The sequence below is a fragment of the Nelumbo nucifera genome, chromosome 3 (assembly GCF_055504915.1).
Source record: "Nelumbo nucifera cultivar China Antique chromosome 3, China Antique-T2T, whole genome shotgun sequence".
Classification (NCBI taxonomy): domain Eukaryota; kingdom Viridiplantae; phylum Streptophyta; class Magnoliopsida; order Proteales; family Nelumbonaceae; genus Nelumbo; species Nelumbo nucifera.
In genome coordinates this window covers 24,314,277-24,334,104 of record NC_142651.1, presented here as the reverse complement: position 1 = coordinate 24,334,104, position 19,828 = coordinate 24,314,277, and the positions used below count along the sequence as shown (strand labels likewise).

Genomic DNA, 19,828 nt, shown 5'->3' with positions numbered 1-19,828 from the left:
GCTGCCATATTTTCAGATTTTTATTTTTTCTTTTAATTTTCTTATTTTTATTTTATTTCACAATGCATCACATTACAATGATCCTCGGTGATATGGGTCCCATAGATGAATATCATTACCTTCTGATTGGTGAAACTTTTGGGTTGTGAGAATTGGGCCCACCAAATAGGGTAATGGGCTAGAATGTGATTCGAAGTGCCAACTGCGCATACGGCTCACGTTAGGAGTATCATATGATTGCAGGGACAGAAACGCATGAAGAAGGTCGGCACGTGGTAGCTTTTTTCCACGAAGTGGAAAATAGTTCTGGCGTGAAAGCGAAGTGAATAGTGAAACATAGAACCACACAATAAACCAGAACAGAGCAGGAGACAGACCAGAACAGAACAGAAACGTTTCGTTTAGTTTAGTTTAGAAGAAGATGCGGTCACATTAACATCAACCTACCTTGGACCCTTTTAACCTTTTTTTTTATGGTAAAAAAAAAAAAAACAGCTTTCATTCAACCGAACCCACAAGAAAACAGAACGACATAACAGAGAACAAACACAGAAATACCTTGGACCCTTTTAACAGACCCCGTTTTTCTTGCCTTTCCACGTTTTCGTCCAAAATATAATAATAACAACTCCTTCTCAAGATCTGAATCCACTGTAAATATATTTTAAGTTGTTTTTCCTTTCTTTCCTTCCCTGTACAGTTTCTCTAGGACAAATGGCTTTTGGGTTCTATAGTTAGGATCAGCAATTGCGTTACTTACTCAGCAAAGGGGCCGCTTTGTTTCTTCATGAATAAAAAAGTTTGCTTTTTAGCCCTTTAAAGTCTGAACTAACCAAAATTCTCTCTTTTGAAGAATTTTTTATTGGTTTTATTTTGGAAAGCATTTTGAGCTTTCTTTTCTTGTTGGGTTTGGTGGTGGGGCTGTGTTTTTGTGCAATGCAGATGACCTGGTCTGGTTTGGACTAAGAAATTAGAGGCGTAAGGAGGAGGGTGTTTTAATTATTATTAATTTCAGTGCCTTCTGCGGAATTCTTTGAATTGGGATATATGCTTAGATTATTTAGTTTTACAGTACATATCCCGTCAGGCCGTCACTACTCCGCGTTTGGTATCGAGTTTTCTTCTTGTTGGTTTGCTGTAGTTGTGGGTGGTGACTGCGATCAGATCTGCATTTGGATTCATTCTACAGGCTGGTGCAGGCGTTGTGACTCGGCGACGATCGAGACTTGACGTGGTAATTCTCACTCTCTTTATACTTCGTTTCGAGTTGAATTGATCGACTGGGTCGTAGCAGTGTTCGACATTTTGTCCTCCATGCGATGGATTAATTCAGAGCTTGCAGTTGCTTGAATTGCAACGGTTTGTTGTTTCTTTTTGTTTTTCTGGGCTCATTTGTTTTCGCTACGATTTGAAGTACATTGACGTTTATTGAGTTAGTTCCACTAGTTTAGTATTTGGTTCAGGTTGGAGATGTTGTAATTGATTTGGTAAATGTTGGTTGTTTTTGTGTTTAATTAGGGACTGGTGTGCTTCTCATTCAATGGAGTGTGGGACATTGGTGATGTTGGGGAAAAGAACTAATCCGGAAATGGAGATTTCTTAAGGATTTTCTGTTATGGGTTTCAATTTAATGGAGTTGTTTTGGGATGTCATGATGAGATCATGACGGAGTTGGATTGCACTTTAAAAGTTAAAACCAAGGTTTTGATGTTTTGGAGGCTGTGGGCCTGAGCCAAAGACTTAACTCTGGTTTGGTTGATATGGCGTCGGCAGAAGGGAGGCGTCATCGGCATGATCGGCATGGTAGGCATGATCGGCACGATCTAGTTCCTCTTGCGGCCTTGATCAGCAGAGAGTTGAAGAGCGAGAAGATGGAGAAGCCGAGTGTCAGATATGGTTATGCTGCTCAGTCTAGGAAAGGGGAGGACTATTTCTTGATAAAAACAGACTGTCAGAGAGTTCCAGGGAATTCTTCCTCTACCTTTTCTGTATTTGCAGTATGTAACCATTCTTTTCTTCTAAACTTTTAAGATTTTAGTTTTCTCTCGCGAATGCTACAAAAACATGCATATCCGCATTTTGGGAACTTAATTTTCTCATTTGAACTCAGTCTTAGGTCGTATTTATGCTCTTCCTAGTGCTCTAATGTACATTTGCAATTGTGATGCTTGGGGCAGAGCTACCCCCGTCTTGTGTAGCTCCTCCTAATTTTACCAAAAAAAAAACCTCAGTATTAGGTCATGGTTGGCTTATCTTCAAATGAATATATGCTTGAAGTTGGTAATTTGTTTAAGTTTAAACCCATATTTGGAATTAGGAAAATATGAAAATCATAGCTTTTGCATTTGCAACCAAAGTAGGGGCTCTGCCTTTAGGTGCGGAGCTATGTTTTAGCTTTTTTTATCTGTTGGGTCTCTCATTGGCCATCTCAAATCAGAGGTGTCAGTTGATTTTGCAGATTGCTTTGGAGTGCCATGGCTCTAAACTTTCATTGTTATATAGAGCTTATTCCCTGATTCTAGTAATTTTATTCGTCTTAATGCAACTTCTGTAATATTTTTTAATATAAATAGAAGGAGATCATGACTGAGTTATCAATGATCATATATTGATAAGCTTTCCAGTTAATATATGTTCAAGTTATCACATAATCCTTTTCCTATGTTGTAATTTGATGGATTTTTTACTATCCTATATATGTGATGGTTTGTAACTCATGTGATGAACCAACTTTCAGATCTTTGATGGGCATAATGGGAATGCTGCAGCAATTTTTACAAGGGAAAATTTGTTAAATCACGTATTGGGTGCATTACCCCGTGGTCTTGGACGGGAAGAGTGGCTTCATGCCTTACCTCGGGCATTAGTTGCTGGGTTTGTGAAGACTGACAAGGAATTCCAGAATCGAGGCATGCGATTAATCATTTTTGTCACACTTGGTTTGTTGCTGCTTTCTATTTTATTCATTTTTATGTTCTGAGGATATGCTAATGCCAGCTTTCATCATCTTACTGTTGCCAGGAGAAACTTCCGGAACAACTGCTACATTTGTAATAGTTGATGGGTGGACTGTGACAGTTGCATCAGTTGGGGACTCACGTTGCATCTTAGATGCTCAGGGTGGTGCTGTATCTATCTTAACTGTTGATCATAGGCTTGAAGAAAATGTGGAAGAGTGCGTGATTTTATTTTAATGTTATGAATCTTTATTTAGTTCCTTTTAGAAAGCAAGGATATATTGCTTAAACTGTAACTGCAGGAGAGAACGTGTTACTGCAAGTGGAGGTGAAGTTGGGAGACTTAGCATTGTTGGTGGTGTTGAGGTGAGGTGCCCTGGTTTTACTCTTTTATATGTACTAAAATCTCAAATAAAGAACTGCCGCTTTTAGGCTTTCTATAGTACATAATTTTTTATCATTATTCTACAATTTTGATAAAGCGTGATACTTATATGCTTAAATTATATATGTACAGGTCGGTCCCCTCCGTTGCTGGCCAGGGGGTTTATGCCTTTCAAGGTCCATTGGTGACATGGATGTTGGGGAATTTATAGTTCCGATACCATATGTTAAACAAGTGAAGGTATCGATCTTTTTACTGAGCCTGAAATTTTGAATTTCCATTTTTGTTTGGGTATTTATAGGCTTGTAGTTTTTTTCCTAATTTCTGATTCATCAGCTTAGTTTTGGCCATCATGATGCTAACCTAATCATACTTCTATGTTTCTAACATTCTTCTCTGGTGTACCAGCTATCAAATGCAGGGGGAAGGCTCATTATTGCTTCTGATGGCATCTGGGATGCGCTATCTTCTGAGATGGCTGCCAAGTCTTGTCGTGGGTTGCCTGCAGAGCTTGCTGCCAGGCAAGTTGTCAAGGTGATTTAAGTTCATCTGTTGCTATTTTCTCCTTTTTACTTTGCTATAAGATCTAATTGTTGTGTCTTTTTCTATTTTTCAATATGATTAATGTATTGATAAATCGAACTTTGATTTGATGCTAAGCTTGTTGTTAAATCAAGTTATTTAGTGGTGTAATGTTTTATATCATTCCATGGATCATTATTTAGGAAGCCTTGAGGATGAGAGGGCTGAAGGATGATACAACTTGTATTATTGTTGACATAATTCCTCCAGAGAATCCATTGCTGCTTTTAACCCCTCCCAAAAAGCAAAATAAGCTTAGATCTCTTATCTTCAGAAAGAGATCACAAGATTCTGCAAATAAACTAGCCAAAAAGTTATCAGCTGTGGGTATAGTGGAAGAGTTATTTGAAGAAGGTTCAGCAATGCTAGCAGAAAGGTTAGCATTCTTTCTCTCTCCTGTTCTTTTTTTTTCCTTTTTTTATTTTGATATTTGATTTCTTTGTATCTGCCAAATAAAGTGAAGTTGATTTATTTGTCATTTTTTTCCTTGGGTAGAAGTGAGCTAGAAGATTGCAATAGTGATAGCTTTATTTTGATTCTCGCAATAGGCAGTGTTTTGCATCTGGAGTGGGGTATGAGCTCCTATAAATTGCCACCTGTCCTATGTGTCAAGTATTGGGACCAACCAAGTGGGTCTAAACCAATATATTGTCTATGCAAAAGGCAGCATAATCAGATGATCTATAGAGCTTGTTTTTGACTATAAAAAGAACTCTCATCCATCCAATTAAATCTGGTAAAATTGAACAGCTCTATTCTTCTGTAAACACTGATTTTTGGCCCACCTGATACTATGTAAGATCCATCTGATGGTGGAACTGGATGCTGCAAATATGTGACAGTGGCAAGTTAGGTCCCCAGGCCACATTACAGGTCCTCTGTCTAGATTAGCTCTTGAGACCAGAAATTTCCAACTTAAAAGATTTCCATGATACTTTCAAACTTAAATAGGAAAATTTCAACCAAGCAACATCCTAATGTATTTGTTCTTGCTTTTGTAACATTTCTTTACTGATTGTCAACCAACTTCACATGTGATTTAGTAACATCCAAGTATTAGTAGAAGATCAAGACTGCAATCAGCCTTGAACCCTAATAGATTTTAGGTTAAGAAAAGTAAAAGAAAAGAGAGAGGGAGGAGGAAGAGAAGAGAAGAGAAACAGGAGAACACAAGAGTTTGAAAGGAGGGACAAATTCTAACACATCTGCCGCCGCCACTCTCTTAGTATTTATAGGTTATGTTCAGTACATAGAGAAAAGGACAGATCTGCCCTTAGTACTTACATGACAAATAAAGTAAATAAAAAACTGAAATAAATAACAACTGAAATAACAAACTGACCCCAACTGACACTACTATGATTGAAACAAATAATTACACATGCTGTCTTACGAACACAGTGGGGACCACTGCTGTGGGGCCCACATCAGTGTTCTCTATACTCCCCCTCAAGTTGGGAGTAGATATTTATCATTCCCAACTTGGATAGGTCTGCCTCTAACTTCTTCCTTGGTATAGCCTTAGTGAGGATATCCGCGAGCTGCATATTAGATATGATATACAGGAGATACACTTCTTGTGATGCGACCCTCTCTCGCACAAAATGTCGATCAACTTCAATATGTTTAGTTCTGTCATGCTGCACTAGGTTGTGGGCTATATTAATAGCTGCCTGATTATCACAATACAGCATCAAGGGCTTTTCATAGTCAATACCCAATTCTTCAAGTAGTGATCTCAGCCATAAGATTTCAGCCACTCCGTTAACCATTGACCTGTATTCCGCTTCAGCACTAGAGCGGGAAACAACACTCTGCTTCTTACTCCTCCAAGAGACAAGGTTACCTCCCACAAGGGAACAATATCCAGAGGTAGACCTCCTGTCATCAACACTCCCAGCCCAATCGGCATCTATATAGATCTCCACCTTCATGTGATTATTGTTCTTGAGCAGTATACCTCTACCCGGGCATCTCTTCAAGTATGCTAATATTCTCTCTACCGCAAGGAGATGAGAAGTTCTAGGGGAATGCATGTACTGGCTGACAACACTAACTGCATAACTGATATCTGGCCTAGTGAGGAAGAGATATAGGAGCTTTCCAACCAATCGTTGGAACATAACTTTGTCTTCAAGAGGCTCCCCGCCCTCTGCACTAATCTTGTGATTCTGTTCAATGGGTGTATCAGCAGGCTTAACACCTAACTTTCCAATTTCCGCCAACAGATCTAGAACATATTTTCTCTGAGAGATAAAGATCCCCTGTTTAGATCTAGCAACCTCAATACCCAAAAAATACTGTAGTGTACCAAGGTCTTTCACCTCAAACTCTTGATGAAAAAGTTGTTTGAGGGACTCAATCTCACTACTATCATTTCCTGTCACTACAATATCATCCACATATACAGCAAGTAGGGTCAGAGAGGAGTCCACCCTCTTAATGAACAGTGTATGATTTGACTGTGCCTGTACATAACCGAACTTTTCAGGGGCTAATCTGAACCTATCAAACCAGGCTCTAGGTGACTGCTTCAAACCATACAATGCCTTGTTCAGTCGGCAAACCTTCTTACCTGTCTCTGTATCATAGAATCTAGGAGGCAACTGCATGTAGACCTCTTCCTGTAAGTCTCCATTCAGAAAAGCATTTTTAACATCCATCTGGAACAAGGGCCAAGAATGATTTGCTACAATGGATAATAGAACTCGGATGGTGGTCATCTTGGCTATTGGGGCAAAGGTCTCCAAGTAGTCTATACGATAAGTCTGGGTGAACCCCTTTGCGACCAGCCGGGCTTTGTACCTTTCAATGGAGCCATCAGCATTATGCTTCACAGTGAATACCCATCTACATCCAACCGGTTTCTTTCCTTTAGGTAGGTGAACCAGTGCCCAAGTATTATTCTTCAACAGGGCATCCATTTCGACTTGCATTGCATCTTTCCATTCTGGAATTGATAAGGCTTCTTGCACTGTTCTTGGAATAGGGACGTTGGCAATGGAAGTGAGATAGGACCGGTAAGAGGGAGATAGGCGATCATAGGATAAAAACTGTGAGATGCCGTGAGTTGTAGATGTGGTGCAATGCCGTTTCCCTTTGCGGACGGCAATAGGAAAATCAAGGTCATCCACAGGAGGGGAAGTGGCAACAGTGGAAGGTGTCTCAGTGGGCTCTGGGACTGTAATACCTGGATCTGGAGCCACAGAAGGAACTGGAGCTGGTCTAGACTGCCGATGACTAGGATCAACCTGCCTGCATCGCCTGTGATAGACTCTCAACTCCTGATCCCTCTGACCACCCTCACCACTATAGCCTTCATCACCCAATGGAATAGGTAAAGGAACAGCCCCACTCCCACTATGCTCCCCCTGAGGAAAGAGACTCAAAATCCCACTCTCACTGCTCTCCCCCTGAGGAGAAACCCTAGGATAATAGGGTGTCTCCTCAAAGAAGGTGACATCCATGGAGACAAACCTTTTCCCTGAAATAGGATCATAGCAGCAATAACCCTTTTGAGTTTGTGCATAACCGAGGAAAATGCATTTGGAGGCCTTAGGTTCAAACTTGGAATGATGAGGCCCGAGAAGATGAACGAAACAGGTACAACCAAATGTTTTAAGGGGAATGATGAACAACTCCTCGTCTGGGTATAGAAGGGAAAAAGGGGTTTTCATATCAAGAACCTGGGAAGGAACCCGATTAATGAGATATACTATCGTGAGGATAGCATCACCCCGAAACCGAATAGGTACATTGGAGGTAAACATAATGCTTCTAGCCACCTCCAAGATGTGCCTATTCTTCCTTTTGGCAACTCCATTCTGTTGCGGTGTATGAGGGCAAGTGCTCTGGTGAATAACTCCATGGCTGAGGAGGTAGGAGGTTAATGGCTTAGCAAAGTATTCCTTTGCATTATCAAATCTAAGAACTTTGATTTTGGCTCCAAACTGAGTGAGAATCATTTGATGGAAGTTTTGGGTCATAGTAGGAACCTCATCCCGAGAACGCATAAGATAGACCCAAGAAAATCGGGTATGGTCATCAACAAACAATAGAAAATATTTGTACCCACCCATAGAAGAGATGTGATATGGCCCCCAAACATCAGTATGCACAATATCAAAAGAAGAATTACTCCTTTTATTACTCAAAGAATAAGAAGTTCTACAATATTTGGCAAACTCACAACTCTCACACCTCAACTTTGATAACTCAACAGACTCAAATAAAGCAGGAAACAGACTCTTCAAGGACCGGAAAGACAAATGACCTAATCGATTATGCCAAAGCATAACCGGACTCGCAAACTGAGAAACAAAGGACTTCTTATCCACTGGCTCCTCCCAACGAGAACTCTCTCCAAGCAGATAGATCCCATTCGTCTCATGGCTAGTCCTAATCACCTTCCTCGTCTCCAAGTCCTGAAAAACGCATCGGTCAGGGAAAAAGGTTACTGAATAGTTCATATGTTTGGTAATACTACTGACTGAAAGTAGGTTAGTATCAAGCTTAGGAACATGCAAGACAGAAGATAAAGAGATAGTATCCGATAACTTGATGTCACCCTTGCCCGAAATGGGAACAAGAGAGCCATCAACAGTGGATACTCTATCTCGGCCAGAGGACAAGTGATAAGTATTGAACAATGATGACAAGCTAGTCATATGGTCGGATGCACCTGAATCTATTACCCAATAGTGGTTAGTATTACCTGGAGCTGAAGCATGGTAAGCTGAGGCTCGAGTACCTGAATGTGCAAATGCAAATGTGGCAGGAGCTGATGGTGACTGAGATGGATGAGCTGAACTCCCAACTTCCTTTTCCAACTGTATGAGGGCAGCCCGAATTGCGACTAAGGTCTCTAGGGATGTGCCTTTTGTGCCTGATGAGGATGTTGAATCAGTGTTCACAGCCACATGAGCATTACCCTTCTTATTTCTTAGTTTTGTTGGGACCAAATGAGGATGTAGCTTCCAACAAGTATCTTTTGTGTGCTTGGGTTTCTTGCAATGTTCACATACCAGGTCCCGTTTATCTTCCTTCTTCCGGTCCCTTTCTGGATCACCCTCTGACTTAGGTTTAACAACTGTCAGGGTTGGGGAAGGGGGCTGAGGTTGCATCATGACTTTCCTCCTGGTCTCATCACTATGCACCAGGGAGTATGCTTGAGAGAGGGTCACACTATCTCTGGTCAGTATCTGTTGCCGCACAATGTCATATTCTGAATTCAAGCCAGCCAGAAACTCAAACACCCTATTTGTCTCGACTTGCTTTCTGTGAGTGTGCATCTTTGGGACTCTCCCACTTAAGGGTCTCTAGATGGTCAATCTCATGCCACAATGATTTCAAGGTAGAGAAGTAGACAGAAATTGGCTTCTCTCCTTGTTTAAGACTGTTCACCTCACACTTCAGTTCATAGGCTCTGGCAACATTAAGGGGCTGGGAATAGGTTTCTTTCACAACATCCCATATCTCCTTGGCTGTCTTTGCCCACAAGTAATTTCGGCTGATATGTGGCTGCATAGAATTACACAGTCATGCCATAACCAAATAGTTCTCTTGAACCCACTTGGTGTACGTTGGGTCCTCCTTGGAAGGTTCTTTCACATCTCCCAAGAGGTAACCCAGTTTTCCCCTTCCTCCAATAGCCATCATGGCTGATTGAGCCCATTCCAAGTAATTTGACCCATCAAATCTCACAGTTGTAATCTGAAACCCAGTTTCAGATACACTACCATAACTGCTGTTCCCAAAACTACTTTCTCCCTGATTTTTAAACTCCATCTTTGGTCAAGAATCAGTAGCTACAAACTGTTAGAGCCACTACACCAGAAAACAGCACTTGGACAGTCGATCACAATCAGAAAACAGTATGGAATCAATGCAGGTCTGATCTGAAACCAATCTGTAATCACGGTATATGCATGAACTAGTGCAGGTCTGATCTGAAACCAATCGGCAATCACAGTATATGCATGAAACCAATACAAATCTGATCTGAAATCAATCGGCAATCACAGTACCAAGCAGTCTGTCAAGTTTTTTTATCCCCTAGAAGAGCTCGAAGCCAAAAATAGGTTTGAAACCAGCTTAGAGAGCAATCTGAGATGCTGGAGTAGAATTAGGGTTTTAATCGTAGGTCTGAAATAAGTGCTCAGCCGCACTTTCCAAGCAGTCCGTACAGTTAGGACCTGTCATAGGGTCAATGTGAAACCCTAAAACTGATCACCTCTGAGAGAAAACCCTAAAACAATCACTTTCCAAGAAGATAAAGAGGGTTCGGCCCAACAGTCAAACCCTAGATTAGAGAGAAAAACCTTAAAGCAGTTCAGCCTCTCCTTCTAGATAGGTCCAACCTATCTCGACTGATAGCAGTCTCTAGAAACTAAATAAAACTTACTCAAAGAATGCTGTTGACTGCCTTCCAGGGTTTACCTGAACCCTAGCCTTCGCTGCTTCTTCCTAATTACCAACTCTCTGCAAGCCGGGCAAGTCCTCAACAGCTGCGAAACTCTCCTGGTAATCTCCAAGAATCAGCCGACGAATATTTCTTCATAAGTTTCCAGCCCTAGCTGGTTCTCATGTGGTCGAATGGACTAGACACACATGAGAAGCCCTAGATAGGCTTTGATACCAAGTAGAAGATCAAGACTGCAATCAGCCTTGAACCCTAATAGATTTTAGGTTAAGAAAAGTAGAAGAAAAGTGAGAGGAAGGAGGAGGAAGAGAAGAGAAACGGGAGAACACAAGGGTTTGAAAGGAGGGACAGATTCTAACACATCTGCCGCCGCCACTCTCTTAGTATTTATAGGTTATGTTCAGTACATAGAGAAAAGGACAGATCTGCCCTTAGTACTTACATGACAAATAAAGTAAATAAAAAACTGAAATAAATAACAACTGAAATAACAAACTGACCCCAACTGACACTACTATGACTGAAACAAATAATTACACATGCTGTCCTATGAACACAGTGGGGACCACTGCTGTGGGGCCCACATCAGTGTTCTCTACATGATTATTGAACTTTCCAATGGAAAATGGTGTAATTGGATCAAGTATGGCAGTCTTGTCTGGTCCAGTTTGGCTGTGGTTGAACACTTGAACCGTTGAAGACCACCAGTAGAGCTTGTATTTTTGTGTTATCACCTGGTTTTCGTACAAAAAAAACTTGTTTCAATTTGGTTTAAGAATACTAGGGACTACTTTTGTATTTCCTGAAGGCCTATTATCCAGTGCTGGCCCTGGCTATCTGTATCTGGGCTTGGGAGGGGTGGACTAGATATAGAAATAACCTTGGCATTTTATTGCACACAGTGGTTGTTTTCAGACTTAAACTTGCATTCATGCACTTGTGAGCCCAAGATTGTACCATCGCACCAAACTATTGCTTGTTTATTTTCTAACTGTTATCTAAATGCCAAGGTGAGCATAGGTAATGGGTCTAATTCGTTCTAGTTGCTTACCCTGGTGACATTGAAGTAGACCCATTAATAAGTTCGGTCTGGGCTGGATCAAGCAAGATCCAGTCCCTACCTGATAGGAAACTAGGTAAGGCAGACCTGGTGCTGACCTAGACCATATGGGTCTGTAAATAACAGGCCCAGAACTAACTCTGTTATTAATTGGGCCTGGTGAGGAAGGCCTGATTTTAATTAAATGCCTAAAGCTTGGTAACTTTTTATGATAAACAAATAATAAATTTGATAAATAACTTTTTTAAAAAATTCATGTTATCCATCAAAAAAAGTAATAAACTTGATATTTGACCATATAGACCTGCTAATTTAAGAAAAAACCTAACAAATGACAAGTTTAGACATCCTAATGCATTTCATCTGCTAATAAAGAAAGTAATGACTTTTCAGTCGCTGTTCGATTTTGAAACCAAGCGGGCTATTACTGCAGAGAATAAAAAGGAAAATCTGCACAGCAATTGGATAATTAATATGTATGTGTGTATGTGTACACATAGAATGTGCTAAATGAAATACAAACCACATTACCATAGGTGGTTCTCTGAAACACCAGGTCATTGCTTACTATGGATCCACCTAGGAGGTTATTGTGTAGCATTAGTTGAGGGCAAAGGTGCAAAGATGATCATTTTTGACACACTCATGTTGGAAGCTGAGTTGACTGAATAGTTCATGCAATATTGCTAGATCTTTATGTCTACTAGAACACAATTCCAGGATTTTGGACTATGTTAGCATACCCTTCCCTGACGTGTGGTTTGCATCATTGAGATGACACCCGCTAAACTGTTTTATAGCCTTTCTGATGATGGATACAATGGAATAATCCTTTTTTCTGAAACAAGGAAAGAATCCATGGAGAAAGAAATCAGTTTTCTTCCTATGCCTACACCAATGGGAATTTCTTAAATTTTTGGGTGCTCAAGATATTGATTTATTCAATTTCTAGTTCAGTGTATTGGAGGTAAGGTTAATCATCTTAAAGGGTAAAAATATTTTAGACAGTCCACTTATACATATTACCCCTTGCTTAGCTTGAGTGTCAGCCAGAGAGTTGGCTGATCTTTGAACCCACTGCACCTACACAACCATAGTCCTTGTCAACCATCTAATCCTCTTAATTTCATTTCTATATGTCCATAGAGCCTCTTCATGATTCATCAGCCAGTCTATGACCACCTTTGAATCCCCTTCTAGAGAGTGTTAGAAGTTGAAGTTAGAATTACACGACTTTTTCTTTTAGCCTAACTTTCATGAGGTCAATGTTTTTCATGATTTTGGTGTCACTAGACCGGTTGTTTAGTTATCTATCCAATCAGATTAATATATATTGTAATTCTAGCATGTTTTGAGAGAGTTAGGTCTGTTTTTCCAAAAGGGTGTCAGTTTTTGGTGAGATTCCAGTCTTTCTATTGGTCTTTCTTGGAGTTCCTTTTGGTTTGTTTAGTTTTAGTTGGATTAATAACGAGTCACTAGAATTGTTTGAGTAAGTTTTTATTTAGGTTTCTCAGTGGGTTATCAATAGGTTTGCCTTTGTTTTGAAGTAATCAGACGTTGTTTCTTACATTTAAAGTAATCTGAGCCCTTATGTTGAGTCTATACATTGAGTCATTGTTATTGTAAATTACAAGAGCAGCACGGGTTCTTCTGTTTCTTCATAATCTTTTAATCATTCTGGTCTGGTAGACAGCAAGCTCTCTACTTGCTTCTTTATCTTTATTCTTCATCAGTAACCACTCAAATTGTCTTCCTTTGCCCAATGAAGCCCAACACCAGAATTGAAAGTGATAAGACCCCAATAGGTCCTAAATCAATTTCGGATCGAATCTCTGCATTGTTATCTCCCATCACCTGAACCCTAAACAAGGTAAAGAGAGAATTACTGCATTAGACACCCATTTCTATTCCAAATCCCAGGGCATTGAATTGTAACAACTAAGATGCTCTGATAATGTTGGTTCCTGTTAGAAAAGACACTGAGTGTGCCATGTTTGGTATGACGATGATTTCCTCTAGGATCTCTATTCTGCTGTCTTAGGTATCACCTTGATATGATGAATCCAGCTTCCCATTTGCTTCTCATTACTTATTTCATGGTATTGTATCAATTGCTCAGTGTTTTGTCACGTCTTTTTATTATTTACTTCACACTAACAATGTTCCTGTACTTTATTTATTATGATTATGGAAATCAGACTTGGGAATGAGTCATCTATGGGGCAGTCGACATCTGGTCTTTTCACATGTGCTGTTTGTCAAGTTGACCTTGCCCCAAGTGAGGGGATTTCGGTTCATGCTGGTTCCATCTTTTCCACCAGCTCAAAACCTTGGCAAGGTCCTTTCCTCTGTGCTGATTGCCGTAATAAGAAGGATGCAATGGAAGGAAAACGACCTAGTGGAGTTAAAGTGGTATAACTGTCCAGTTTTTCTGTCACTCTTTTTTGCCCTGATTTCAATTTATTAGGCCTTTTTTCTTGGCCAGGCAATTGTTTGGATCTCCAAATATGATGGTGTACCCCCCTGTATATGTAATATTAACACATAATACAAGCTCAATCATGGCATCTCAAGAAAAGTAATATGATTCCTCCTCTCTCTCTAGCTTTTGATATTCAATATTTGCTTACCTCGCTTTGATCTCTACTGAAGAAGATGACTTTGTTGTTGTGGTGATGACTTTTCCTTCATAGGCCGCACCACCTCGCTTTGATCTCTACTGAAGATGACTTGTTCGAAGAGTTTGGATCAGCTGACCACAATACCATACCACAGCACATTGGGAACATCTTCCATGAAGACAGAATTCAAATATGAGAGAGAGTGCGGATAATGTTGACCACAACGCATTGACTAATGACCAGCAATGTGCTGTGATCAGCAAACCCGAACTCCTATGAGAGATGTTCCCAGTGTGCAGCTCTACGGCTTTGTGGCTAATCGGAATCACTGCTTAACCGGTCGATCAGTTTTGGTTTTTGACCAGTTTGGTTTTTCAAATTTTCTGTTTTTTATATAATATATATTATATAAATATATAAATATATAATATTATATTATAAATAATAAATCATATATAATATATTATAAATAAATTATTATAAATATATATACCAATTGATTCCGTTAATCGCATTTTTTCATTTGATTTTTCAGATTTTCAGTTTTTTATAAACACCCCCTAGTGGAGTGGCCAGTCTATTGTGGTCAGTAGATATGGCCATGCCATCCATTGGGAGCCTCACCATTCTCGAAACGCCAATTAACTTGGAAGAGGATATAAGTGAAGATGAAATCAGGTCAAGCCCCCTTCTAGTCAGACACAAGGCAGCCCTATTGTAAGACAATTGTCCTCCCAATAATTTGCAAAATCAAGAACAATCTGAATAGTGGCCTTCCAATTATTATGAGAAAAAGTAGACACGTGTCAATAATCTGAGAAGTGGCCATTCAAGAACACAGCCCACGACCATGCAAAGTCACGTGCCATTCAAATTCTTTTTTACAAAAAAGTGAGGAGTGCTGGAGTGGGAAGCTCTCACTCTTTCGTTTCCTAAAAAAAAGGAGAATATGCAACATTTCAATTTTCATCTCTGAACAATATGCAACTTCATCCAACCGAATTATCTATTTTTCTGCACATTTAGAGAGGTTTGCATCTCAGAGAAGTTTGCAACTTCATCCCACTCTCAATCTCTTCTTAGAAAAAAGGACAATATGTTAAATGAGTTGATTGTTTAGACTTGAGTAATTTGTCATTCATGTACAGTTTGTTATGTGTGGATAAACCTACATTGCCAATTTTCAGGAAAAAAACCTAATAATTAATTTTATTTGAATTTCAAAATATTTGTTCCAACCAATTCATTAGTACCCCCTGTACTCAAACTGCAATTCAGAAAGTTGTATTCTCTGCGTCAAATGTGATTCATGCTCTGCACCAAAACCAGGAATCAAGTTTATTTTCTTGCATCCAAACTGCAACTGAGAAATTTACAATCTCTACATTAAATGTGATTCATGCTCTAGATCAAAGAGGGGGTTGTGGCAATAGAGGCCATGTCCGCCTCTGCTTGCAGTCGGTGGTGGCGGATACCAAGGAGGGGATTGTGACAGTAGAGGTGGAGGTGGTGGTAACAGAGGCGGCAGTGGTAGGGAAGGAAATTGGCTCTATCCCAACCTAAGGTGCTATTTTGCATCCTTCCTTTTCCCGGTTTATTGTTGTTTTCCTCTGCGATTTACTATGCGTTATTAGAATGTGTTGAAGTTCAGGTTGTTTGAATTTGTCCGTTCATTCTTTTCCCTCCGAAACTTGTGTTGGCTTTGGATACCTTCAATCTTATTTTTTGTAGTTGTGGGAATCTGAACTTTGCAAGAAGAGTTGAATGCAATAAATGTGGTGCGCCCTCTCCAAGTGGAGCAGGCGATCATGCTGGTAGTGGCGGTGGTTATAACAGAGGAGGAAGCGGAGGCGGATATGGTGGGCACCGTGGTGGTAGAAACAGTGGTTATGGTGGTATAGACGGTGGTGGAAGAGGTGGCTCTTATGCTGGTGGTCAAGGAAGAGAAGATGGTAGTTAGGGTCAAATGGCTATGCCTGCATCGGGATCCTACGGTGGTGGTAGTGGAAATTATCCTCCTCACCCGAATTCTTATGGTGGAAATAGTAATTATGGAACAGAAGCAATTCTTCCTTTTAGGGGTGGCAACGAGTCAAGCTTTTCATGAGTTGTTCGAGTTCGGCTTGGTTTCAACCGAGTTCGAGTCCAATTCATTAGTTCGATTATTAAATGAGCTAAGCTTGAGCCTATTAGAGCTTGGCTCGCGGGCTAGCTTGAATATATATATTATAATTATTAATTATTATAATTCTTAAGTTTTTAAATATCAAATAAAAAATATTTTTATATATAATTTTTTATTTTTATAAAATATTTTTTCTCAAAATCGAGCTCGAACTTATGAATTTTTTACTTGAACCAAGCTTGTGCTCAAGGTTTTGGCTCGAGCTTGAGCCTTGTAGAACAGTCTCGAACCAAGCTCAAACTTAATAGTATTCGACTCGACTCGGCTCGAATCCACCCGTACCTCCTCCTACCAGCTACATTGGTGGTCCTCATTCGTATCCCCCATCCTATGGTGCCCCTCCAAATAGTTATGGTGGCGTGCCCCGGTTGATACATGCTGAAGTGGTCGTGGAGGTCCACCGGGTGGGTATGATGGTGGATATGGTGGTGCCCCCGACACTCAGGTGGTGGCTATGGTGGTGCTCCAGCTGAACCTCCAGCTAAGGTCAAACAATGCGATGAGAATTGTGAGGATTATTGCGACAACTCAAGAATCTACATCTCCAATCTGCCATCGGATGTGAGTATTAAAGAGCTAAGAGAGCTTTTTGGGGGGATTGGCCAGGTATGTCTGTGTTTCTTCCATTTCATACTGGACGATATGCACGTGACATAGTTATTTGTGATACCTATATCTCGAAGAGTGATTTCTTGCACTCAGCATTTTCATTTTCTTGGGACAAAGGCCATTCAACATTTTATCCTACATTTGTATTTTGTGTTTTATGCAGATCTATTTGTTTGTGTCCTGATTAAATAGTCTATAATGTACATCTGTGTTTTGGTTTGTCTAGGATAAATGAAATCCCAAAGAATTGTTTAGATATTATTTCACTGATTGAATCAGCTATCATACATTGAAAGAGCAACTGAGTTACAATAAGAAGACAAAAGAAGTAAATGTTGCTTCCAATTGGCAAAAGAAAAACATATTCACACATTTAGCATGTCTTTTGTGTTATTGGTGTTTCTTCTAAAAGAATTATAAACTAAAAGAATTATAAAAGCAATTGCTATTTTAGGAATTAATTAAAAATTGTAATTATAACAAATTAATTACTTCATAATAATAATAATAATAATAATTTAATATTACTTATTTCAAAATCAATGCACACATAATAAGAATATAATATTAGTAAATAATAGTAATAATAATCTACTTATTATTATTACTGATTTCATAATTATTAATATATTATTAATCTATATTACTCAATAGAGACATGGAATAAAAAATGTTCAAATTACCACTAAATGAATGAACTGAAAAATCTATGAGTATTCTAAGTGACTTGAATTTGACACATCAACATGCCCAAAATTATAATTTCAACCTACATTTCCTATTTCTATCTCTCAATTCCCATAATTCAAACATACCATTAGGTTATGTACAAGATCCCCTACCTTTTTCCTAAAGATAAATTCAAGCCGGTCTACGTGCACTATGGGGAGCTTAGACTTAAAATCCATAACCATGATTGACCAAAAGAAGTTTTGCCACTTAACTTGGAGGTGGCTTCCATACTCAGGATGGTCTCATTATTCTCCTTTTTTTCATGTTTCTTCTGTTGGATGGGCTTTGGAGTCCTAATTATATTATCAATTGATTGTAGTCATACATAATGATGATTTGGTTGTAGTCATATATTTTTCATCTCTTACTTTAGAGGATGGATGCATCTTCAAATGTGGTTTGGCATGGACTATTTTTCTTAGCAGTTCTTTGAATGATTTTCTTCCTTTTTTGCTTCTTTGAATGGATATCATTTAAATGTTTTTTATCCATTCATATGTCCCTAAATATTAAGCAGCATTGGTGAGATTGTTGTAAACATCCATCTAATTTTACTATTTTATAAATAGATTAATGATTTCAAAGTTATTGATACTTTTTTGTGGTGGGTTGCTCAACAAGACATTGATTTTTTATTGTTAAACAGTAAATTTCAAATTAAATGATACTGTAGTTGCCCCTTACTTAGTATGGGGTCATTGTCTAGATAAAACATGGTAAATCTCTTAAATGAAATAATGAGCCTACCCTAAATGTCTATTATAAATAATTAAAAAAAATGAAATAATTCAAATTAAATCAAATAATTACTTGTTGAAAATTACTGGATTAAGTAAATAATAATAACAATCAATTATTTATAAAAATAATTAATAATAATAACAATCATCAAGTACTTAATTAAGTAAATAATAAAAAAAATAACAATCATCAGCTATCATTAATGTTTATTCAAAGCATGCCCCATAATAATTACCAAATACAATAATTAAACCTTAAATAAGAATCAATATTTATTAAATGTCATTAAAATTGTTAAGTCAAATCATTAATGTTTATTCTTAAATGCAAAATATGAATTAACAAATTTATTATATAATAATTATACTCGGTTGGAAAAAATATTTTAAGTAAATATTTAAATAATTACAAATTTAGTTATTATTATTACTATATAAAAAAAATTAAATTAAATACTAAAATAAATTAATAATAATAATAATGGTTAAATTAAAGTAATAAATAGTTCAAGTTGAATTTAATGACCTGTATAATTTTATGGGTTTGACATATAAGAGTCAATTTATGTGGACTCATAGATTGTATGAATATCTTAAAAAATGGCAATTTATAAATAATAATAAAAAATAGTAATAAAAATCATTAATATTTATTCATATATATATATATATATATAATTAACTTCCCCGGGTTATTCACTAGTTAAGAATTAAGAATGATGAATATGGTAGATGTTTTAAGTTTTAAGTTTTGAGTGTATGTGTATAACTGTATCATCATCAATCAGGTGAGCTGGTAAGTGTTAAATATATATTGGGAAAATTAGAATGCAATGCCAATTGCCAACCAAGGGAAGCAGTCCAAAATATTTGTGTTTTGTATTTGAGTTTTCCTCCAATCCTCTATTGTGCGATGCGCTTAATCCGTAAAATCATGACTTTTGACGGGTCCGGATTTCCTGCAATTGGTTTCGTGTATGCTGGGGTGCACTTCCAATCGAATTTTAACACGTCGTGGTTCTCATGCACACCCGTCTCACATGTGCCAAGAAAAATTAAACCGAACTCTGTCCTCTTATAATTTTATAAAACATTTTTTGAAATTAAAAAATGAAAAAGAGAACTATTCATCTTCTTCCCCAACTCGACAACCAAAGAGCGGCGGCCAGCTTCACGGATACACCCTTCAATCCTTTCCATCTCTGGGTAACAGAAGTTGGTACTCAGAAGATTGAATCTTCATTTAAGTTTCAAAATCTTCTATGGTTGTTGACAATTTAAAACAGCCAACCTGAAGCTATTTCACAGTTTGGCCTAGCTTAACGTTCTTTGTGTTTTTTCTTGTCTTATGTTATTCTTACTGCACTTGTTTCAAGTAATGAATTATAAGAACCTGTGTCAACGACGACTCTGCGCATATTTCATTTCTTGATTTGGATTATATTCTTTGTTTTATTTTCCTCCATTTTCTACAGGGGTATTATTAAAGACATTAACTATTATCAACAACTGCAACTTCACAGTACAGCCGGAGGT

The 19,828-nt window shown here is 38.3% G+C and overlaps 1 protein-coding gene across 2 annotated transcripts; it reads left to right on the top strand.

Moving 5' to 3' along the window:
• Nucleotides 1–556: 556 nt before the first annotated feature.
• Nucleotides 557–14,024, top strand: LOC104602653 (putative protein phosphatase 2C 15). Of its 2 annotated transcripts, none has more exons than XM_010266439.3 (9): nt 557–1,234; nt 1,519–1,997; nt 2,738–2,909; nt 3,022–3,175; nt 3,260–3,323; nt 3,475–3,582; nt 3,751–3,876; nt 4,068–4,300; nt 13,604–14,024. In XM_010266439.3, exons 2-9 carry the CDS (start codon nt 1,761–1,763, stop codon nt 13,821–13,823), a joined length of 1,314 nt encoding a protein of 437 aa, XP_010264741.1. In that variant the 5' UTR covers nt 557–1,234; nt 1,519–1,760; the 3' UTR covers nt 13,824–14,024. The 2 variants fall into 2 exon arrangements, with proteins under 2 accessions (XP_010264741.1, XP_010264732.1); XM_010266430.3 differs by having other exon boundaries at nt 557–1,359.
• Nucleotides 14,025–19,828: the final 5,804 nt, after the last annotated feature.